Source organism: Syzygium oleosum, unplaced genomic scaffold (genome assembly GCF_021117445.2).
Source record: "Syzygium oleosum isolate NSW1041296 unplaced genomic scaffold, Sole_v2.1 Sole_v2.09, whole genome shotgun sequence".
In the NCBI taxonomy this organism is placed as follows: Eukaryota; Viridiplantae; Streptophyta; class Magnoliopsida; order Myrtales; family Myrtaceae; genus Syzygium; species Syzygium oleosum.
Window position 1 is genome coordinate 8,075,462 of NW_026607493.1, and position 24,082 is coordinate 8,099,543.

Below are 24,082 nucleotides of genomic sequence, written 5' to 3' on the forward strand. Positions count from 1 at the left end.
GTACACCTGTAACAATTTTACCCTAAACATACCACAAAAAACCCTAAACTGGTACACATGTGACAATTTTACCCCGAACTAATTTTTAATATTATTTTTTTATTTTTTTGAATTTTTGTTTTTTCTTTTCTTTTTTTTTCCTTCACCTTCAACCTCGCCGGTCGCCGGTCCGGCGACCGGCCAGAGGCGGAAGCCGGCGAGGGCCGTCCTCGCCGGCGTCGGGCGATCCTCGCCAGTATCGGGCGAGGGCCGTCCTCGCCGGCGTCGGGCGATCCTCGCCAGTATCGGGCGAGGGCCGCCTTCACCGGATCCGGCGAGGGCGACCCTCGCCGGTATCGGGAGAGGGCCGCCCTCGCCGGCGTCAAGCGGCCCTCGCTGCGTCGGGCGAGGGCCGTCCTCTCGCCCGGCAAGGCGACCCTCGCCGGCGAGGGGCGGCCTCGCCGATGTAGGCGAGGCGGCCCTCGCCGAGCGGAGCGAGTCGCCCTCGCCGATCCGGGCGGGGCGCGGCGACCCTCGCTGCGTCGCAGGGTCGCCCTTGCCGGGCGGCGAGGACGGCCTCGCTCGACGCGCGAGGGTCGCCCTCGCCCGGACCCTCCGGGCGAGGGCGACCCTCGCTGCGTCGGGCGACCCTCGCTGGCGGGCGGGCGCCCTCGCTGCGTCGGGCGAGGGTCGCCCTTGCCTGGGCGGGGAGGACGGCCCTCGCTCGACGCAGGCGAGGGCGGCCCTCGCTCGACGCCGGCGAAGGCGGCCCTCGTCGGCTTCCGCCTCTGGCCGGTCGCCGGACCGGCGACCGGCCAGGGTCTGAAGATGAAAAAAAAAAGAAAAAGAAACGAATAAAAAATAAATAAAAATTCGAAAAAAAAAAAAAAATAATATTAAAATTTTAATTCATGGTAAAATTGTTACATATGTACCAGTTTGGAGTTTTTTGTGGTAAGTTCAGGGTAAAATTATCACAGGTGTACCAGTTTGAGGTTTTTAGTAGTCAAAAAAATAGTTCAGGGTAAAATTGTCACAGGTGTACCAGTTTGGGATTTTTTATGATCAAAAAAATAGTTTGGGATAAATGTGTCACAAGTGTACCAGTTTAGGGTTTTTCGTGGTATTAACCCTAAAAAAAACCCTCTCAAATTATATTTTGGATCATTTCATTGACCTTCGTAACATGCTCTAACATGTTAACGTTGCCTTCCCATCAATAGTTGTCCAATTCTTCTCTTAATCTTAGAAGATTCATTCTTTGTTCTCACATCCTTCGTATTCTAGGACGGCGTATGATAGTTACCATTGTTTCTGCAACGAATTCAGAATAAAGGATTACTCATAATCCATGATACAACAAAAATATTGGGAACATTGAAGACATCGACATGCATAAGTCTCGGGATCTTCTCCCATCGAGGTCAATAATATTAAGAAATTATACCACGGTTTATATAATTACAATATAAACACAACGACATCAATCATGCCCAAACATTTTTTTTGTTGGTCACAGATCTGTCAATGGTCAACTGGGTCGATTAACGGTCAACGAGTCGGGTCGGTCAATTGGGTCGAGTTGGTCAACTAGCGAAAGGGTAGAATCGTAATTCGGCAATGTGGATAGAATAGTAATTCCATGGAGAGGGCAACAGGCACGTGCTGCACACGCCCCGGCGCATGAGGCCGCCCCTTGCAGCCACGTGTGGGGGCGCATGCGGCCTCCCCCGGAGACGTGCCACCCACCATTTTTCTTGTCTCGACGAGACCTACCACCTTGTATAATCAAAATTTATTTTTGATGGACGGAACTCCGAGAAGCCGTCCCGAAAAGTACGATCGAGTGGCGTTTTCATACCCGAGCGACCATCGGAGCCAGTTCTCATTTTCCGACAAATCCGTGTCTAAAGAACAATTCAATTAATAGTATATCAACCACGGCTTCGATACCAATGTTAGAAATTCAAGGAAAACAAATTTCGAATTCTAGACACGAGAAACATATTCCTCATGAAATACATGGCCAAGAAAAATGTTCTATCACTGATCAAAACTGGTATATTACAATTACGAACATACCTCGATGTCCACAGATTAATCCGTGTTTGAAGAACAATTCAATTAACAGTATATCAACCACGACTGCGATACCAATGTCAGAAATTCAAGGAAAACAAATTTTGAATTCTATACACGAGAAACATATTCCTCATGAAATACATGCCCAAGAAAGATGTTCTATCACTGATCAAAACTGGTATATTACAATTACGAACATACCTTGATGTCTACAGATTAGATGCTCTCTCACAGCAGCCTTAAGAGAGAGTTCTTCCTTTTTATGGGAGTCACTGTACGGCGTTTTCTTTCTCGTCGCTTAAGAAAGAAGAAGTAACGAAGAAGAGAACGTAATTCTCTATTAATCGTTCTTTTCTTTTTTATAACCACTATCTCCTTTTTTATTACAATCTTTTATCTTTTGTTTTTGAATTCTTAAGTAACTGCCATTTGATTTATGGGCTGGGTTAGTCCAACATGGGCGGCCCACATCCATAAACCCATAATCTTCCCATGTGCAGATTTTGACAGAAAATTAAGACAGACCAGAAGCCACTCAACTTTACCAACAATGGAAGAATAATGATGTGAATTGTAAATAGAAACAAGCCATTTAAATATAGTAAATTACAAAATAATGTTAATCAAAGATCACTCGAACAATTAAAACCTAGAAACTATTAACAACTCCTCAGAATTACAAAGAAAGCCTTCGACGACTATTGCTGAATTTGAATTCCTGTTTGTAATAAAAAGAAGCTATTCCTAACGAACTATCTAACCTAATAGAGTTCCAAACGAACTAAGCAAGTTTCTCCCTACTGGATTATCATCTGTGTTGTTCAACCTTGAAAACAGGTTTTGATCCAACTCAAACGTATGACAAGAGTTTTGGTCAATTAAAGCAACAAAATTTTCATCAATTTGGAGTCAACACACCAAAACTCCATTGTTCATGAACTTGAATGCAATGCTCTGAGAATAGCTCTTAACCACACCTATCTTGAATCCACCAAGTTCAATAGAAATCCCATAAAAATTATTCTCACTAGAAAAGCTAATAAGCGTTAAAGTCGTAGAATCTCTCGGTCAACATGTCTCATGAAACTGCTCTTTTCCAAGACCAAATTATGATATTTTACCAAAAGCTTAACCAAACAACGCAAGAACCAAAGGATGGACCTCGAGCAACAAACATGACAACGAGGGCGTTTTTTATTGGATACAACTCATGCTTACGACATGAACAAAAAACCTAGATCAAGACGCAATCAAAGTCCGAGAATGAGAAAAGCCAAACATACACAGAATCCCCCAATCTACTTCTAGATACCTTGTACTCTTCCATTTCTGTAAAAAACTTTGTATTACTCAAGCAGTAATATTTTTTCCAAAACTCCTATATTTTAGCCTAAGGGGCACTGGGCAAAGCCCCTCCAAAACGCACCCTTAGTAAGAATTGCTTTTGTCATTAAGAGTGATAAACTAAGTTTGTTGTCCTCGTTCAAATATTGAGAAAACCCAAATGAATGATGTATTTTATGTTAATGCACTTGAAAATATCATGTACATTCAAGTTTGCACTAGACAAGACATTGCTTTTGCAACATAAATTCTAAGTAGATATCAGCCAAATCCAGGACACGATCACTGGATTGTTGCAAAACAATTTTGAGGTACTTAAATAGGATAAAAGACTATATGCTGATTTACAGACATGTTCAAAACCTACAACTAGTGAGGTATTCCGATTTAGATCTTTATGTTAGTATAATAGAAAAGCAAGAAATAGAAATCTATATCATCTTCTATCATGCAAATAGAGTTTGTAGCATTCTTCACGACCACTACTCAGGCTATTTAGCTCTGCAACCTCATTAGGGAGTTAACTGTATTTGACTTTGTTGATAGACCATATAGTTGTATTGTAACAATAACTCTAACAATAGAGATCTTAAGGGTCTAAGCGTATAGCGGTTAAGTTTTTGACCAAAAAGGAAACAGTTTAAAATGTTGAATACATATATTCAATGAAAATCTCAAGGTATTGTGTAAACCTCGAGTAAATGCTAGGAGCATTTAGTTATTAGCCTTAAGATATGTCTTGTTACACATAAAGTAAATTTAACTATAAGAATAAGACATATGGTATTCTTAGGTGATACATCAGGTTTTGTGACACTTAAAGAGAGAGAATGTGGACCGAGAAAGGAAATGACACATAAGGCATCACTCTTTATGAGCTCTTATCCATTTGCCATACTACCGTATTAAATCCATATCAGTAGAGTTAAAAGCACTCGTGACCGTAAAATACTCTATGTATATTCATGTAATTACCACCATGATTCGGCGTTTGGGACTTTATGAATTATTTGACATGATTTCATTATAAAAGAAAGCACCTTTGAAGGGAAAATTGTGCAAAAAGTCTTAAACTTATTGGATGGAGGCCAATCTAATCCTAAAATTTTCAATTGTGCCAATATAATCCCAAACATTTTGATGATTTACCAATTTAGTCCCAAACCTTTTGACTACTTGCCAATTTTGTTCACATAATTTTGACGATTTGCCAATATAGTCATTCCAACTAAATAACCAAATAATAAATTTAGAATCAAATTGACAAATCTTATAAAGGTTTAAAACTAAATTGACACGAAGAAATATTAGCAAATCCCCAAAAGGTTAATGACTAAATTGACACAATTGAAAGGCTTAATAGTGAATTGGCTTTCATACAATAGTTTTATGACTTTTTGCACAATCATCCCCATCTTGGAAAGGAAAATCGATGACAATCAATTTAAAACCCATATGAATTATAAAAAATAATCCTCTTGATTGAATTTGGAGTATTTTAATATGAACTTAGATTAGATACAATCAGGCTATTCACAGATATGTCGTAGCCGCTTATTCTGCAAGGCCAGATAAGAGACTTTAGCTTGCGCCTCATCTCTGTCCCGCTTGAGCTGCTCAATCTGTGCTTGGAGAGCATTATGAGTAAGCTTCATCGGTTTCTCTGGTACGAAAGGCAAGAATTCAGAATCAACCAGGCGATTGATGTACTCTAGGGATGCATGGTGTTCCTTCATTTGCCCTTCCAACTCTCCAGCATAGGTAATCTTTTGCGGGTGACAGTCGTGCCATGCACATTCGATGTAATCCACTTTCTTTTGGTAGACGTGTGACTGAGATTCACTAAGATCCTTTTGGGTGATGTCCAATTGGAAAAGGTCCGACCTTAGGGGAGGTGGGATCTCCTGAATAGCGCCGTACTGTCGAATAACCCTAAGGGGATAATAGGATGTACACCCTGTGAATCCCACTAAGGGGATCGGATTACCCGATTGGTGGGTAAGACGCGCAATATGTAATCTAGGCCACCTAACGTGCCATAAAAATTGTCTGGGAGTGATGTTTTTCAAAAAATTTATCCATTTGGATAGAGTTCTTCTTGAAAAAACTTTCGTGTTTTGCAAAAACATTTCAATTGGAGAAGTGTGGTCACCAATCTCATGTAGGCCCATGTTGATACAAAATTTTTTGATGTGAGAAAGAAACCATATTTCCAAAAGTGCAGCTGGTACATGCAAGCTTCCTTCTTTATTCTTTTTAAATCGTGTGAGAGATAAGAAAGTTTCGGCCAAAATCATGTTGGAGAAATTCATTCCGCAACATACTTGCCTAACTAGATGTGCAACTAATGGATTCATTGCATCCCTAGTATGAGGAAAAACTACGAAACCAAAAAATGCTAAAAGAAACACCCTAGAGGAGTGACACATTGATTGCTTCGTCGGATATGCATAATGTTTGACTAAAAAGGAGAGCGGACAACTATTGTTATGAGCTTCCAAAACCTTCTCTATCTCATTGATTTTACGTTCCAAAAATTCAGCTAAGACAACTGCAGGCTCTAAACCAATGGGAGGCCTAAAAAGTTTAGTGATCGGGGTAACTCCTATGGCAACGTTATATTCCTCTATAGTTGGGACCAATTCATGTTTACCGAACGTGAACGTAGACGTCACGGGATTCCAAAAGTGAGCCAATGCTTGGACTAGATTGATGTGGGTCACGACTTGAAGCAAGGACCCAAGTTTTCCAATTTTTGAATCAGTGTAATTGCGGCCACTCTGATCTAGTCTCTTCCACCATTTCAAGAGTATGCTATTGGGAGTAAGAATGATTTGGATGTCGGACCTCTGCTTTGTACCTAAATCAAGAAGGATGTTTGATTGATTATTACAAATTATTTGGAGTAGGAATATAAATTATGACAACGTAAACAAATAAAAAGAGATAAAGAGTAATGAAAACTCATAGAGAGGATAAAGGTTAGCGAAAATATAGAGACATGCGCATAACTTGTGAGGTCCGACGCCTACTGGGTGAGATATATTAGGGTACTCGAGGCTCCCATTCGAACGGAAAAAATGAGTCCAGTGATATGAGTGAGGCTGAGCCGATTCACTACCAGATACTACTTGCAGCCGGGCTCAGCCTTCTCAACATCATCCTTTTTGGGATAAAGACGCCACAAGCATGATAACTTTTGTATGACGTTCACTCGAGTGCCATAAAATTTTTTTCAATCACTCGAGTGCCGTGACTCTTAAAAGACGTTCACTAACTTTTAAAAAACGTTCATCCAAGTGTCAAAATCCAAAATGTCATGACACTTGTTGTGAACAATTTTAAAAATTTATGACACTCAAGTGATCGATTGAAAAGTTATATGAACTCAAGTGATTGCATTTGTGGTGATTTTTTTTACTCCTATTTGGCTTCTTAGAGTGTTAACCCGAGGTTTTGGATCACGGGAGGTGTGTGTAAAAACGTAGTGCTAAAGCATATAAAGCATGCACGACATGATATATCATGCGTACACCGCTTAAAAGAACTTTTCGGAATTAAAACATTCATCCATACACCTCCCTACAAAACAAAGGTTAGTAAACACTCCTTCCCCTATAAATCCAACTTGTAAGAACACTCAAACGGCAGAGGAGCGTACCTGGAATTTCACAAGCAATGATGAGATATCACAAAAATGTTTCAAAAAGAGAAAATCAGAACTAAGTTTTCTATAGATTTTAACCGGTCCCCAGTGGAGTCACGAAGCTGTCACGACCCTCCGAGGTGAACCCCGAGGTAGTTAGACGTATTACTAAGTGAAAAGGAAAAAGAAAAATCCATACCAGATTGCCGGCTTCCAGAAGAAAACGTTGCTTCTTTTTTATCATGTCCAGACCCCACCTGGTGAAAAGGGAACTAAGATCAAAACTAGAAGTAACTTGTAAACTAAACATTAGATATAAGTTACAAGCAAACCTCTTCTGCCTTCACTTGAGATGAGTTAGAGAGGAAACAAGAGGTACTAAAACTTGAAAGTTTTTGACCGAGCTGATTTTGATGAGCTCTCTGCTCATCGAACTTCTTTGAATCAGCTTCTTGAGAAAAGCCAGAACTTCCAGAATTTATATGTCCTTCGTTTGAGTCTTCTTCCGTAGGACATTCTCCTAGTGGTTGGATATTGGCAGTAGATAACTGCACTGGTGGTTTAGATAGGAGAGGAGGCTCACCAGAGCCCTGATTCTTCGAGTCAGGACCATGCTTCATAGTAAGAATCCTCCTTTTCATGTCATGTTCCTGATCCGAAAAGCTGAAATCTTGTCTGGCAGTATTATCAAGCAAACCAGGTTCTACAAACAAAAAAAAAAAAAAACAAAAATCTGTAACGTATCCGAATATTGCATGCTTATAAGCCCATATCAAGATTGCATGCTTATAACCCCATATCGGGTACAAACTCTAGGAGACACGCATGTTCCTAACAGTGGAGAATCATACTCTGAGATGGCATAAGTGTTCTTGAAGCATTGGGACCAACAGCGTATGGAATTATTGTGATGGTTGGCTGGGATGTTCCGGATTTTACATCAGAAGTTTCTTTTACAGGGATACTATTAGCCACATCAACAGCATGCTTTTTACCCTAAAAAAGAAAACAAATGAAAAAAAAAGTAATTTGGACACATTCATGGTAAAATCAGGACCCCAGAATTCCTGATTCGAATGAATGTATTTGTAGAAAAGTGACCAGAGCCTATATCAAAGGTTACCGGAAAATTAAGTCTTTTATCGATTTCTGCACCATGCATTCCATCAGCAAGTGGAGTATTTTCAGGGCCATTTGGAGCAAAACCAAAGTCCTGACATTAAGGACAGATGATAACCATAGATGAGCACTTTAACAAGCCTTCAGATTTCTCTAATGACTGCATATTGAATACGTCAGTTCAAATACCTCTGACATCAAGTAATTGCTCACATCAGGGGAATGGGGTAAAGTAACCACCTCATATTCATAAAATACTTCAAAGGTTTTGCTTAATAGGTTTTCATCAAACTCCCTGGATGAGAAATATTACATCTCAATCAGACGATATAGAGATCAGAATGCACTCGAATCCAATCTTTCATTGTATATGGCTTTATAAACTTTAACTGAAACCTAGATACTTACTTGAAAAAGTAACCCCTGACATTGCATGCTACATTTCTTGCCACACAAAGGACTGGAATAGCATTTGCAGTCTGAGAAATACCCCAAAAGAAAATGTGTATTCATACTTTCATCTATATTATTCATAGGAAAACCCATTTCATAAATGAAACCTCAACAACATGCCCAGAAAAGCCACAACAAATCAAAAAAAATGAAAAATGGATATAAGATAAGAGTGTGTTTGTTTGAGGGAAAGTGTTTTCTGGGAATTTATTTTCCGGACTTTCACCTGTTTGGTTCGCCGAAATGATAGTCAACCCAAAAACACTTTCCGGTCAAGGAAAAATTCATGTATAAAATTAGGAAAGTGAATTCCCCAATCTAAGAAAGTGAAAACACTTTCCAAAATTGCTGATCTTGACTTTTTTAATATTTTATTTTTTATTTTCTGTCTTTTTTTCTGGATTAATGAAATTATTCTTATAAAATATTTTTTTTTAAAAATCGAATTTTTAATTATTTTTAAAAAATCGAATTTTTAATTATTTTAAAAAAATCGAATTTTGTTATTATTTTTAATATTTTCTTCTCTTTTCTTTTTTTCTTTCTTTTTCTTTTCTTTTCTTTTTTCTTCTTTCTTTCTCTTTTTTTCTTTTCCCTTTTCTTTCTTTTCCTTCCTCCTCCTTCCTCCACCGGTGCTCGGCGAATGCCGGCAGGTCAGCGACCGGCCAAGACCTAGGCCGGCAAGCTCAAGGCTCGGCCGATCCAGGCAAGCCCGAGCTCGGCCGAGGCCGGCGAGCTCGCGGCTTGCCAGATCCAGGCGAGCCCGGGCTTGGACCGGAAAGCTCGCGGCTCACCAGATCCAGGCGAGCCCGAGCTCGGCCGAGACCGGCAAGCTCGCGGCTCAGATCCAGGCGAGCCCGAGCTCCGCTGAGGCCAGCAAGCTCGAGGCTCGGCCAAGGCCGGCAAGGTTGTGGCTTGCCCGACGCCGGCGAGCTCAAGCTCGCCTATGGCCGTTGCCGGCCAGTCGCGACGGAGGAAGGAGGAGAGAAAAGGAAAAAATAAAATTAAAAATAATTAAAAAAATCCAAAATTTTCAAAAAATAGAAATAAAATAATTAAAATGGTAAACAATGCGAATATTACTGCATTTGGCGAAAGTTACGTATATGAGTATTCCTTCCTACTGTTTGAATTTTATGGTTTCAGACTATTGCAAACATACAAACAATTTACCGTTCTATTGCCAAATGCGAGCCCTATTTAATGGACTATCTATGATGTTACCTTTTTGGCAATGTCAATTTCATTCCCGTTTCTTAGCTAGAATCACAGTACCAAACAAGATCTAGAAGTTTTTATAAAATAATAACCCTTAATTGTTTGAGTGACTGTCTTCCCATTTCTCATGCAAATCAGCCCGACTGACATAATGACATTTAGGCACAAAAATAAGCTCAGTGGAATTTTCTTTCACAAGAATAACAAAAGGACTACCCGGAAAAGACATAATGAATTCATGATCTCATACCTCTGCCTGAGGAGCATAATATGGAGCAAATGGAGGAACTACATGCACTCGTGGTTGATCCCTGTCTTCCCAAACCTTTGAGTGGTCATCAATCACCATTGCCATCTTGGGATGGCAATTACCATCCCGAAACACATTTAGCAATGATTTCCTTGAACCTGCCATTCATACATATTAGGCATAGACACTACCGGACAAGAAGACGGTTGAGCAGCAATGTGAAAATGAGGAACAGTTGTTCAGTAGAATTTGCCTAAGTAATAAAATTAACATCCTAGTAGTTAGAAGAGATAGGCAATCGAAAGGTGGCATACCTGAATCATTAATCAAGATTTTTAACTATGAAATTTCATGAAACAAGAAAGAAAAACTAATACTATGGTTGCAAAGCCAGGTGGACTAAAGTTAGTGGGACTATGGGAGGTAGTATCATAAAACCCAATAAATATCTGAAACAAGTGTTAGTAAGTCTGTGTACATGTAACACATCCCATTGACTGACACCATTGCCATTAGCATATTCATCCTCCTGTTGGTTACTCATCGTATAACCAGATCAGCATGTGAGGTTCTACAAAGTTGATTCCCCAAATTCCCCATTTCGAACCTTCTCCTGTTGGTTCACTCCACGTATAACCAGATCAGCATGTGAGGTTCTACAGAAAGTAGAAATTACTGCACGACGATGAACCATCAAATTATTAACTCATCATATAGTAATCAACTCGCAAACTCCACACATACCATCTCCTACAAGCATCTTAATTTGTACATTAGCAGACAACTTGCCTGATTTGACACAAACAACACGGTTAAAGACTTGTTCTCTATTAATTAGGTGTGCTTCGGGGTCAAGAAGCCTCCACATCTCCAAAGCATAGTCTCTTTCAGCCATTGTGCACACATAAACTTCAAACCTCTTACGTCCTTTAGCTGTTAAGTAACTCCTCAAGTGGTCCCATGCAGGTCTTAATCTCACTAGCACACTGGTGTCACGGATCTGCATAAAGGGAATAAAGATGCTGAGAAGAAAAATACAAGAGGCTTTCTATATCTTGAAACGTATAATTCAGCATTAACCTTAGAAATATTATCATTAACCATTATCTAGTGAGTATGATTTTTTCTTAGTTGGGTGAACAAGACATTGCAAATAGAAACAAGAAGTGGAACCTCTTCAATCAAAACCTGCCTGCAATAACTCAATACTGAATCATGGACAGACGAATTGAATTTGATGACAATAGAAGTTTGCCCACCATTATGCACACCGCTTTCTCAATGTGAAAAAACATTTTATCAGCAACTTCTGTTGAAAGCCACAACCTAGATTGTAGTTTACCCTTGAATATAAAACATGCCTTGCTCATAACCATTGGGACTCGGTATGTCTTTGCTCACTAGAAAGGCCCACAAGAACTCCCAACTTTTGTCAGATGCCAACAAATTAAAAAAAAAAACATTATTGCACGAGCCGCTACTGTAGATAAATGAATTAAATAAGGGGAGCCAGCATTCTTTCTATAAGTAATGAGTCGATGGTCATTTTTTTCCTGCTTCAAACCCGTTGATCAGTTCTAACTATGTTATCCTTGATGCAAGAGAAAAAGTCCTGGTTCTGATTTGCCACAAAACACATGCCTATGGTGCATGACGACATCAATTTAAAGAGTAATCATCCCCCACAGAGCCAGTGTTCCATCTATTAGAGACAGCTTATGCGAAAGCACAAAAAACAAAACAAGAAGTAAAAGACTAAACAAGAATAGCAGCAAGTATCTTCTAACCTCAGGATTGATGCGAGTGAGGATGATATTCTTTTCCTGCAATCTAATTACAGGTCTAACAACTTTCTCAAGGCTATCTGAAAGCTGAGGGACCTCCTCAACCTGAACCTCGTACATCTTTCCATTATTCATGACGCGATCACTGTCTGCATACTGCTTCAATAGCGTTCTATCATCTACGTACCACTTCAGTTCAGCTGACATTCCTGACATCCTCACCGAATCAGTCTCCCTCGCAATCCTGCGTCAAAGAGCCTCAATTCTGTCCTCGAAAGACTTCATTGTGTTGGCAACAATGAGTGTCTCGTCGAGATCAAACACGATCGCGAGGCACCGTAGATTGAACAATCCCAGAGAGGAGTCGTAGAAACCCAAAGGAACGGAGAAGCACCAAAAGCACGGGGACTTCTTCTGCTTACTCGGCATTGCCACCAAGTGTATTTCTTCTTCGCCAAGCAACACTAAGGCAGTCTGCCAAAACCAGATTCATCCATCAGACCTCTCACTCACACACTCTCTAAAACCAACAGAAACACTACACGCTGCAGAGACAATGCAAGACCTGATCATAATAACCAAGCACTCTGTACCACACGAAAGACATTCAACAGTAAGACTAAAAGGACACAGAGCGACTTTCGAGCAATTGAAATCGGACGATTCGTCGCGAACAGAGACCTTGAATTCTTGGAGGCAAGAGTCGTGCAGGCTGATCAAATTCGCCTGCTCGACCGCGGAGGACGGCTCGAGCTTGCACCGGACCGAGAACGAGGACACGGTCTGGAGGATCGAGAGAGGGTGGCACCTCTCGCTGATCGGGGAGATGTGGTGGATCCGAATCTCGTTGTTGGGGAACTGGAAGCTGTCGCCGTTCGCCGGGACCGCGTCCAGCTCCCCCAGGCGCAAATAGCCGTGGTACACCGCGGACTTGAACGCTAGACGGCTCATAGGAAGCTCCCTCGCTCGCTCGCTCGCTCCGGCCGAAATCGCCGGGGAGCGTTGAACCGGAAGAAGAAATCGCAACAATGTGCACCGGAGAAATCGAGCTCGCGTTGCTAGGGTTCCGACGGATTGTGGCGGTTCCGTCGACGTCGTCCTCGCAGTCGCCGTCACCGCTCCCACTCTCTCTCTCTCTCTAATATCTAACTGCGGGATTCGCTCCGAAATCTGAAACGAATATATATGGGCGATGGGGAGGTGGGTTATATGTCGGCGGGCGCGAGTGTCGACCGATTTTACGAAATTGCCTTCGTCGATAAGGACAATTTCGCCTTTTTGCGCGGCGAATACGTACAGCGATATAAAAATTACAAAATTCTCGACAAGCTTGCCTTTACAAAAAGACTGATTAATTTTATGAGGAGTGTTTTGCTTATATTCTCCCCCCCGTAGTAGAAAAATGGAAGGGCTCGGTTCCTTGGCGGACAATCGTCGGCGCTGGAAGCATCCGTCGCATAGCTAAAGACCTTCAACAAGTCCTTTAAAGACTTCGGTAATCCTCCAGCACTTAGTGATGGACAAGAGCAACGGCACACTCATCTCCTCATGCGTCTTCTTCAAAATCTTATACGTCGAATTTCACCTCCTACTTACGTCGAGAAGGAACTTTTCAGCTTGCCTTCCTTGCCTTCTTTACTGAACCTCCAAGTCTTGATGCCTCATTTGAGTGCATTTGATGTATTAAACCTGCCCACGTATGTTGAACACGAAATCGTAAAGCTGGCGAAAACCATCTTGTACGTATAAGTCAATGTAGTGGCGCACACACCACACGTGGAAGAAATTCCAGTTGTAAGTGGAATTTAACTATTAGACCAAAGAGTGAATCAGAGAGGTGCGTGATGTTGATGATCTTATCGGTGATGCCAAACTCACAAACAAGTTTCGCTATTTCCACAGCCACATTTTGAGAATCATGCGGAAATATTATTTGCTTAAAGAGCTCGGTGACATAATTCTCATTTCTCATTGACCCAATACTCGGTTACAACATAGTGTGCATGATAGGTAGAAATAGTCTGTAAATTAAAAGTCAAAGAGACTCGAAAGTTACCAGCCTAAAGCGAATGCATCAACATTGCCTTTTTCTCTTTGTACAACAATTTGTAGTTTCTAGTGTTTTGTTCCTCTGAAAACGGGCTTGAACTGATATTAGAGAGTTGTCTGCACATAGTGGATGAAGCGGGGATTTTCGAAGTCCAAGGGTTGATTGGCAGCAGCACAATAATATGCAAGCTCCCATTGATTCCTTGCCTTGCGGACTTCCTATATGTAACATTGTACCTGAAAAGCTCCCGCCGCCCTAGACATCTATTCCTCATGTGTGCGTTGGTGCCTCCTCAGGTGGCCTGTGCCACTTGCCGATTTGCCAACTAAATATTTGCAATATACGGGGCAAATGGCCTTCCCTGTTATCATTGACATCGACCTCGAGTCTAAATGTCCTCCAGACACAGGACCTTCTTCTCTACGAAGTTCGCCCCCAATTGCTTGGGGCTCTTTGGAGTTAGGGGTATGATCCGGGAAAACGTCTTGGCGGAGACTACCTTCCGGTGTCCGCCCCTGCAATTCTTCCCAACCATAGGTCGTTATGTCTTGTCATAGAGTATTTGGTTGGGTGCGGGGATGGAGCTAGCATGTGTACATTGTTTTCTCTGTACTCACGAAACGAGTCTCAAGATAATTATAAGGTAAAGTTCGGACTGTATTAGGATAATCTGACACGGTTGTTGTTGTTCTATGTTGCAAAACTTCGAACGTGATTAAATTTTTGTAAATAAAGGAAATAAACGAAATTGAGAAGAAAGGTTTAGAGAGAAAGAGCTTTTAGAAGTGATATGTGAGTGAAGATTGAGAACCGGTTAAAAATGAGAGGAGGCCAGCCGCCAATAGTCACTGGTCAAGTGACCCAACGATCCCTTCTACTCTTTTTGAAATAGATTTTAGCAATCTGGGTTATTGGATCAAAGATTGTGGGTCACTGATCCAATGACAGAGAATTTTCGGGGCCGAGGCCTAAAGGATTGATTTCCTGTCAATTTTAGCATTACGTGTTGACAATCTCCGCTTCAGATTGTGTGGTAACTGAAATAACTAATTTTTTTTTTGGTCAAAAACTGAAATAGCTAATTAGCATTACTCAATGTAGATAACTTATTATTCTAGAAAAAGTATGCGCTTTATATAATTTAATGTAACAATTCAAAAAACATTGAATAAATCAAAGAAAATTTTTAAAACACAAACTGGGAAATAAGAAAAGAAAGTAGAGAACGAGGATGGGAGACAGCCGGGGTTAAGGCTGCCACCATAGTCGATCACCGTTTGTGACTCTTGGTTGAGGGTCGTGAGGGAGCGATCCCTAGGAAGGCGATCGACTCAACTAAAGTTGTGACTCGAGCAAGCCCGGTCCTCATCCGAAGGCCGTGCTTACCCTCAGTTGAGTAGAGGGTAGTCGCCATTGGTCAAATATTACCGACAGCGGTGGTTGCCACCATGCTGATCGGGCAACCCCCTCCTATTTCTCACTTAATTTATTTGTAAGTCTTTATAAACCGAAACCATTAAGTTAATGACACAATATAATTTAATTATGTTAGTCGTCAATAATTTTTAGGATCCTCCATTAGTTGATCTGGGAAAGTCATTTTGTCTTAGAGGGGTTATTAACAGGTACAATTTAACTACGTGTCTCAAAATTTGACCCAAGCGATCACTTCTATTCTCTCCCTCGCTCATGCGAGTTTGTCTTAATAATTTCCTGATCGAAAAATAAAAATAATGAACTCATCTTTCACTCTATAGATTCTTGCAACACTATCATGCAAGTGGCATTTAGCTAGCGAGGCCTGCTCATCAGATCAAATCACATTGCAGCCCTGTTCTTCAATCTAGCAACCAACATGTTCTTGCCCATTGACACTCCCTGCATAGGATGAGTCAATAGAAATTGATGCCACACCACCCAGTGAATCATGGGATGGGATCGGATTACTTAAGAGCTCTTCCGGTTTGGCTTCGAAATGATTTAGCGATTTAACATCACATTCTACTTAACATTGTAAAGGGTAATGAACTCTTTTTTTACAGGGTCAAAGACCATAGCATAAACATTTCATCCTCAAATTGCCACAGATTCTGGACAAATTGAAGCTCGGACTCTAGGAGGTGAAGGTGTCGATGATGGTCGTGTGAAGGGGGTCGCTCAAGTGGGTTGCCCAGTTGTTCAGGGGGCCCTTCCCGGTGGCGGCGGCCTGGACGGCAAAGCCGAGGAACGCGACCATGGCGAGGCGGGCGTGCTTGATCTCCGCTAGCTGGAGGGTGGCCTTCTTCTCGGGGTCGGCGGCCAGGCCGAGCGGGTCGAAGAACTTGCCTCCCGGGTAGAGCCGCTTCTCGGGGTCAAGCTCGGCGTTCCTCTGGAACTCGATGTACCCGATCACCAAGACCTCGATCCAGATCAGCGTGGTGATGGAGAATGGGAGCGGTTGCCCGAGGTAAGATGACCCTTCAACAAGCTCCACCTGATATGGAAATGGCCATAGATGATGAGCTTCTACAGATTTCTCAACCGGCAAGGGAATGCAGAGCTAGAGTCTTAAAGCTCACGAACACGAGGCTACACTGACACAGATTAAGCAATCAAGCAGATTCACAAGCAAACACTTAAACGCATTACGTAACCTTATAATTGGTTAAAAGAGGCCTTTACTTTACAGTGTAAATCAGAAGATTAGCCAATTAAATCAAGCACGGATGGAACTCTTTTCCTCTTTACATCATCTGATTCCAGAAAGAACGGAGAAAGGGAAAAGGAATATAACCTTGCCAGCGTCTTGCCAGGTGACGCCGGTGAGCCACTCGACGGTGAGGGCGCCGAGGGTGGCGAGCATGGCCCACCTGCCGTGGATTAGCTCGCACTCGCGGAACCTCTGGAGCCCGAACACCTCAGTGTACGGCTGGAACGGCGTCGACTTCACGTCGGAGGTCTCGAAGCGGGTGCCGATGATGTCGCCGGCCTCGTTCTTGGCAAGGTTCTGGTCCAGCGAGTCCAGTTCGAACTGCAGGTACTCCGCCGGCTTCCCCAGCCCGAACGGGTCGAACCCGTAGTCGCCGACCAGGCTCCCGTCGAGCCACTCCGGCGCCGTCGCCCCCGGGTACCACAGCGGCCGGTCCGGGCTCCGCTTCGCCGCCTTCTTGGGGGCGGCCTTCTTGGTCCGGAACCCGAACCGGGCCTGGACCCGGCCGGAGCCGGGGACCTCCGGCAGGCGGGTCCCGATGAACGAGGACGCGGCAGCGGCGGTCGTCATGGCGGCCATCGGCTGTTGTGTGGTGGTTGTAGAAGAAGAAGAAGCCGAGGAGGCCGAGCGAGCGAGGTTCCGGACGGTGGTGGTATGATCATCGCATTACGTTGTTTTGGTGGTTATATTCGGGATTTCGAAGGTAGAATTCTGACAATCTAAGGCGGAGGTTATGGGGCGTCGGATGGGAGGGCGTATCCATCTGACGGCGGAGGGAGTTTCGGGCTTATCTTTCCTTATCTGCATGTGGGCCCCGGCAATACTAAAGAAGAGGAGCGAGTAAGAGACCTTTGTTAAAGATGGTGATCTGATCTCATGTGGCTGAGGTTGTGAGGGCGGGGAGAAAATCTTCTGATCAAAGCGATGGGCCCCACCAGTCCAATAGGAATGGACGAGATATCGGGAGTGGATGGCACTGGATATAATTAGAATACGCGCCATGTCTATTCGGACAAAAATAAAACTTTTATGGGACATATATTTCGATTAACAGATTATTTCGATACCGTTATTTCTGTTTTGAAATAGGAAATTTACTATCAAAATTTGATTATATATGATCACGGTTAGGGTTAATCGTGCCATCTGACAATCGTGATATTCCGATATCTTATCCCAAATCATATAATACACTCATAAATGGTACAATAATCGATTGATTTGAATGAAAAAGAAGTTGAAAGTACACTTCTATATATAAAAGATAAGTTGAGTTTCAAGAAGCTTTTTTGTTAACTAGATTTAAAAATTAATACAGTAAATAGGGGGGAAAGGAAAAATTAAGATACGTAACATCTTATGTTTGTTTGGAGATGAAAGGAAGCTATTGATGTTTAATTAACAATACAATTGTTGTCCATCGATAGGAGAAAATGAAGAGCCTTCTTTTTATTTCATTTTTTGAATGAGGGGATACCAATTTGTTATTTTTATGGTCAACAAACATATGATTGATTTTGATGCAATGATCATAAAAATAATTTGGAAAATAGAACTAACTTTGGTCATTTTTCTATTAACAGAGCCTAGGGAAGAACACCTAGCCCAGCTTTCATGCGGAGCCATAACGCAAGATGAAATCGAGCAATGAGGAATTGTATTTTAACAACTTAGCACAAGATGCCCAAATTTCCTAGTCTCTCAATATGAAAGACACGAAGCTAACATGCATTGCGAGATCTGAAGAGCAAAATTTGATCAATGCAATTACCATAGCAACCTACCGTCGATCACAGAAAAGAATTGTAATTTTAATTCGAAGGATTTACAAAGCTTACCGTCTTAGTCCGATTGAGCAATTCATAACGAATTCATGTGGTATTTAAATCCATGCAATTAAAGAGCATTTCCTGCGTCAATGAATCTTTACTTGGAAATAGCAAACGTTATATGTTTGTACTTCCTATAATATATCTAATTTCATTTTGGACTGCTATAAGATATAGCGGTCCTACCACGCCATTGGTGTTCAATATTTTTGAAGTATCTTTATCCTTTTACTCGCCAGTTGCCCCCGAGACACAAAGCAAATTACTTCGTAAAGAGAGAGAAACACAATTTAATAAATAAAAAAAATCAGTCACAATTAACAAAATGCAATCTTATTCACGTAAAAGACTAACGCAATCCATTGTTCAGATAACGATTACATGTAATCATTCGAAACAGATGGAAAGGTTAGATAATTACCTCTGCTATGAAACAAAAAGAAACAGTAACTCATTGCAAATTTAAAAGTCAATAATCAGTGTTCTCTAGGAACAAAGAGACAAATCGACCCGCGTGCGGATCATCAGACATTGATCTTCTTTCGAAGCTTCTCCCATCCTTTCTTACAAGCGCCCATCGCCTTCCGGCCGTGTTTGAGCAAGTGCTTCTTCAAGTCCTTGGCCTTCTCCTTCAAGTCCTTGGCCTTCTCCTTCACTTGCTTCTGCAACTCCCCCATTCTCTTAGCTTAGCTTTTGCTGTGTTGGAGAGAGAATGGAGATCAAATGGCCTTCTGATGAGAGATTCATCTATTTATGGGGGTCGAGCAGCAACCCCTTTCGTCGATTCTGTTTCATTTCCATCTGTCTTCTGGTTAATTACAGCTTGTGAAACCCATAAAGCTCGTTGCAAACCTTAATTTAGTCGTATTATGTCGGAACACAACCAGAGCTGACCTGTTTTTTGTGGACGCCATGGGTTTTGTTTAGGTGACATATTGACCTGAAACACCTTTGCAACTTTTCAGATACTTCTAACAAACAAAAACATGTATGGCAACTAATATAGCTTGCCCATAATTGACGACTTATGGACACATACATCGAAAAAAAAAAAGATCATCTCGCAATAAATGCATTTTCCAATCCAAATTAAAAGTCTTGATAAAAGAGATTTAAGGCTGAGTTTGGCATGCAAACAAATTTATGTCGGAAAACATTGTCCTTACTTTTCGACATTTAATCGCTTAGAAAAATGAATAAAATAATTTTTTCTGGTAATCAATAGGAATCTATGCTTCAATTTAGACAAATATATATTTTTAAAATTAGAAAAAAAAATTCCAAAATGCGACTAAATATCGACATTTGAACCAGAGATCATGGCACTACACCCGAAATTGTGCTCAGCTCCTTAGCGACCATGCCCGGGTATCCGACTCTCATGCCCAAGTCGCTAGCACCCGAGTTTGGGTCCGCCGAGGTCAGGCATGGTTCCCCTTGGCCCAAGTTTATAGATGGTAGGCCCATGTCCCTCGAAACCTGGCCTAAAACCCCGATGCTTATGCCTAGGTTCCCCGTGAACGTGTCTAATTCTTGGCTCCCTAGCCCAAGTTACTAGCGCCTAGCCCGAGTTCATCAAAATTGGGCTCGGTTCCTTGGCACCCGAGTTTAGGTCCGCAATAGAGATAAGCAAAAGGAATCGCTCCAATTGGGAATCGCTCCAACCAGACCGAACTAGTGAAAATCGGTCTGGTTCTCAGTTCTTGGTGTGGATCCACCCACCTGGATCATACCGATTCTTTTTTAATTCTTACAAACCCTAATTAGACAGATTTTCCCTTTCTTGTTCACAAACTCACGCCTCCCGTTGACAACTTCACAAACCCTAACCGATAGATTTTCTCTCTCGTTCACAAACTCTCTCAGTCACGCGATACCTCTCTTAGTCACAACTCATGCTGTCTTGCGGTCTCACCTCGAAGCCACCCTCTCGCTCGATCGTCGACACCTCTCTCAGTCACGACTCACGCTGTTTCGCGGTCTCGCCTAGACGCCACCCTCTCGCTCGACTGTCGATGCCTCCCTCTCGTTTTTCTCAATCACGATCACGCTGTCTCGTGGCCTCACCTCGACACCACCCTCTTGCTCGACCGTTGATGCCTCTCTTAGTCACAACTCACGCCGTCTCGCGGCCTCGCCTAGATGCCACCCTCTTGCTCGACTATTGATGCCTCCCTCTCGTTTTTCTCAATCACGATCACGCCATCTCGCGGCCTCACCTCGACACCACCCTCTTGCTCGATCGTCGACACCTCTCTCAGGCACAACTTTTATCTCTCTTGAGAGTCTCTGAATTCGTCAATTTCAGTAGCTTGAAAGCAAGCATGTCATTTTCACTTTTCATCACAACTAGGATCCGTAGAATTGAAATTACCATGTCGTTTCCAAGTTAGCTAGCTGTACTATGTGCATTGCTTGTTATAGCTGCAACAAGCAATGCTCTTCTTGTTAATGGGCAGTGGGTACGACAAGGTATCGCAAGCTGAGGTTGTTACTGGATAGTGGGTACAATGCTTTGGCTTTTGTATATCAAGTTTGCTTTCAGAATTCATTAGGAAAAAAAAAAAAAGATAGAAGGAGTTGGTTCTAAGAACCCACTCAGGAACCAAATTGGATCGATCGGTCTAGTCCGGTTTGGCACTAGGACCAGGTGGGCCGATTCCTGATCCCACAAACTGGGAACCGGCCCCTCTGGTTCGGGTCCCGATTCCAAGGTGGAAGTGGCCCACCTTGGTACCGATCACTTTTAGTCCACAAGGGTGGGTGCCCATGCCCGGGTCCTCCGTGGGCGGGCTTAGGTACCCAGTGCCCATACTCGGGCTCCCAATGGTTGACTTGAGAAACCCCGACTCTTTTGACCAGGACCTCGACACCTAGGTTGGGGAACCCCGGTGGCCAGGCCCGAGTCCCCTGTGGCTAAGGCCCAATTCGTGACGCTTGAGCCAGGGCCTCGACACCTGGGTCTAGGACCCTAACGGGTCAGGCCTAATCCCTTAAGGCTGGGTCCAATACCTCTGTGTCATGCCCAACTTCCTGGGAACCCAACAGCCAATGCCAGTTCCCCTGCGCCTAGGTTTAGGACTTATTCGACCAAAAAAAAAAAAGGTTTAGGACTTCGGACCTAAGAGCAAAAAAGAAATTGGTTATCATTTATTAAAGTATGTATGCTATGAAATTTTAATTCGATGATATTTATTTAAAAGTTAACCTTATAGCATGTGCAGCCCTTATATTATACGAAGAATGCATGTCTAATTAGAAAATAAAAGTAAATTTTCCTTTCTAAATGACTGATAAAATTTTCCAATTCATTTGCATATTTTAGCCCAACATGTGAAAGTTTCCATCATTTTCTCAAACATGACTTCTTGAAAAATATTTCTAGAAATGTCAATTTTTTTTGCGAAAGAATGCAACATTAATAGAAAATAATAGCGAACTTGATTGTTTAAGAACATTTGTCATGTGCGTGATTCGCACCCATTCCTTTCTTCAACCACTAAGCTATATCACAGGGTGGAATTGCACTTTAGTTATGTAGCAGACAAAAATATTGTGCAATATTTAACAGAATCTATCTTTATTCCTACTACGCTCCACGTAGTGGTAGTTATTGAAATTTTTATCCCCATTAAATGAGTTAGAATAGAAAAGAATTTTCCGCAATTAAAGAACAATCTAACAATTTTTTAAAAGATGATCAACACAAAGCATGTGTGAGAGTACTAAAAGATACTGTAAAAGTTGTTATTTTCAGTTGAATTTAGTAAGATCTTTTACACTACTCGTGGAATGAAACCATAACACTAGTGGAATAAGGAAGTTAATTAAGATAATATCGCTCTTCTAAATAAGCTAAAAAATATTATATTAAAGTTGTGACATTCCGAATTTTGGCCCATTTTTGGAATTTATAGAACGTGTAATTCGTCAGTGCGCTTATAATAGAATCTCGCCCGGGAATTGATCACTCTCGGATTCTTGTTTTTAAAATAGAGATTTTGCTAGAATCGCACTCGATCGAATTTGGCCGTTCTTTAGAGCCCAAACTTTGGTGTCGAATTTCTCGGAGTTCCGGGACGAATTTAATTGGACGGTGTCGATATTATTGTGGCCAGCCTCGAGATTGCCAAGAATAGTGGAAAAGTGAAATTTTGGACCGGGTGCGGATTTGGACTAGTAGACCTCCCTCGTAGTGTGTTTTGAATTATTTTATTTTGGCCTTTTTTTATCCTATATTATTAATTGGGATTTTTCGTGAACCGTTAGATCGATTTCGGGTTCGAACGTGACCGTTGGATCATAATCATTGCGTTGACTTTGGCCCCCCTCTCTCTTTCTTTCTTTCTCTCTCTCCTCTCTCCTCTGCCGCGTCCACACCCGCGCACGCCCCCTGCGTCTGTCCTCTCTCTCTCTCTCTCTCTCTCTCTCTCTCTCTCTCTCTCTCTCCTCCCTCTGCCGCGCTGAGCACGTCCCCTCCGCGCACGTCCCACCCCCCTGCCATGCGCACGTTTCCCCCCTTCCCCATGCAACCACTCTCTCTCTCTCTCTCCTCTTTCCTTCTTTTCCTTTTCTTTCTTCTTCTTCTTCTTCTTCTTCTCCTTCTTCCTTCGCCCGACTGGTCCTGCTCGTGCGTCTGCTCGCCCGACCGAACGCCGCACGACCGCCCCTCCGCCTCTGCTAGACGCCGTCCCACCAGACACCGACTCTGCCGTCCTCCTCGCGCCGCCGTGTCGCCCGGGAACGCCGCCTCGACGCTGCCTCCTTCCCCTCCCGAGCGCGCGAGCTCAGCTCGTCGTCGCGCCTGTCACGGTCCGGCGTTGCCCAGCCGGCTCGTCCCGTTCCGTTCCACCGCTTGTGACGTCGCCAGCCAGCTCGGCCGCCGTCGCGCCGTCCGTCAGCCGCCGCCCCGACCGGCTGTTCTCTCCCCCTCCTCCGCGCGAGCTGCAGCTCGCCGCTGCGTCTGCTGCGACCGAACCCCGCCAGCCGCCGGCCAGCTCGCCCGGCCAACTCCTCAGCGCCGCCCCGACGCCTGAGCGTCCCCGACACCGCCGCCGAGCGCCCCCCCAACCGCACCACCCGCCTCAGCCAACTTCCTCTCCTTCCTTTAGCTTTCCGCCGTTCGCCGCCGCCGCCGTCGTCAGCTCGCCGCCCGCCGGTTCGACCAGCGTGCCCGTCGCCGCCACGAGGTCGCCGTGCCGCCTCGTCACCGCCGGTTCGCCCCTCTCCCTCAGCCCCGACCTCTTTCTCTCTCTCTCTCTCTCTCTCTCTCCTCACCCTCACCCCGGCTGACCTCTCCCCCTTCAGCTCGCCGCCGTCGCCGCCGCCACCGGTCGCCGCCCTAACCAGCCAGCCAGCCCCGGCCAACCAGCCCAGGCCGTGGTCGGCTCGTCGCCCACGCGACCAAGCTGCGTGCCCGCGCCGCGCCGCGCTCGCGCGCCGCCGCGCCGCGCCGCGCTCACTGCCCGCGCCGTGGCCGACCGCCGTGCCCGCGCGTGTGCCTAGTCCGCACTGTTCACCCGGGCCATTTTAGGCCCGAGCCGACTTTTCCCGGGCCAAACTTAGGTAAGTGACTTCCTAAACCCTACCTAATATTTTGGGTACTTTATTGACTTGTCTCGGGTTTAGAACGGCTAGGG

The 24,082-nt window shown here is 43.4% G+C and overlaps 3 protein-coding genes across 4 annotated transcripts; all 3 read right to left on the reverse strand.

Moving 5' to 3' along the window:
* Positions 1-4,865: 4,865 nt before the first annotated feature.
* On the reverse strand, positions 4,866-12,091 carry LOC115693551 (uncharacterized). Its single transcript, XM_056314762.1, has 10 exons — positions 11,879-12,091; positions 10,836-11,091; positions 10,092-10,249; positions 8,579-8,649; positions 8,360-8,465; positions 8,175-8,264; positions 7,903-8,047; positions 7,384-7,754; positions 7,251-7,308; positions 4,866-6,265 (listed from the first exon to the last, which is right to left on the reverse strand). Exons 1-10 carry the CDS (start codon positions 12,089-12,091, stop codon positions 4,935-4,937), a joined length of 2,799 nt encoding a protein of 932 aa, XP_056170737.1. The 3' UTR covers positions 4,866-4,934.
* Positions 12,092-12,156: 65 nt separating this feature from the next.
* On the reverse strand, positions 12,157-12,826 carry LOC130138970 (RNA polymerase II C-terminal domain phosphatase-like 2). Of its 2 annotated transcripts, XM_056314767.1 has the most exons (2): positions 12,557-12,826; positions 12,157-12,339 (listed from the first exon to the last, which is right to left on the reverse strand). In XM_056314767.1, exons 1-2 carry the CDS (start codon positions 12,824-12,826, stop codon positions 12,157-12,159), a joined length of 453 nt encoding a protein of 150 aa, XP_056170742.1. The 2 variants fall into 2 exon arrangements, with proteins under 2 accessions (XP_056170742.1, XP_056170741.1); XM_056314766.1 differs by lacking the exon at positions 12,157-12,339 and having other exon boundaries at positions 12,356-12,826.
* A 3,062-nt stretch (positions 12,827-15,888) lies between these two features.
* LOC115693580 (chlorophyll a-b binding protein CP29.1, chloroplastic-like) lies at positions 15,889-17,279 on the reverse strand. Its single transcript, XM_030620592.2, has 2 exons — positions 16,699-17,279; positions 15,889-16,398 (listed from the first exon to the last, which is right to left on the reverse strand). Exons 1-2 carry the CDS (start codon positions 17,191-17,193, stop codon positions 16,039-16,041), a joined length of 855 nt encoding a protein of 284 aa, XP_030476452.1. The 5' UTR covers positions 17,194-17,279; the 3' UTR covers positions 15,889-16,038.
* Between the last annotated feature and the right edge of the window lie 6,803 nt (positions 17,280-24,082).

Excerpts from the sequence above, each read along its gene's own strand:
- LOC115693551 (XM_056314762.1), bottom strand. The coding sequence starts at position 12,091 with ATGTCAGGAATGTCAGCTGAACTGAAGTGGTACGTAGATGATAGAACG. Across the intron at positions 10,250-10,835 it reads TAAGATGCTTGTAGGAGATG|GTTCAAGGAAATCATTGCTA; the intron begins GTATGTGTGGAG and ends TATGAATGGCAG. Across the intron at positions 7,309-7,383 it reads CTCAAGTGAAGGCAGAAGAG|GTGGGGTCTGGACATGATAA; the intron begins GTTTGCTTGTAA and ends CCTTTTCACCAG.
- LOC115693580 (XM_030620592.2), bottom strand. The coding sequence starts at position 17,193 with ATGGCCGCCATGACGACCGCCGCTGCCGCGTCCTCGTTCATCGGGACC. Across the intron at positions 16,399-16,698 it reads CCTGGCAAGACGCTGGCAAG|GTGGAGCTTGTTGAAGGGTC; the intron begins GTTATATTCCTT and ends TTTCCATATCAG.
- LOC130138970 (XM_056314766.1), bottom strand. The coding sequence starts at position 12,826 with ATGAGCCGTCTAGCGTTCAAGTCCGCGGTGTACCACGGCTATTTGCGC.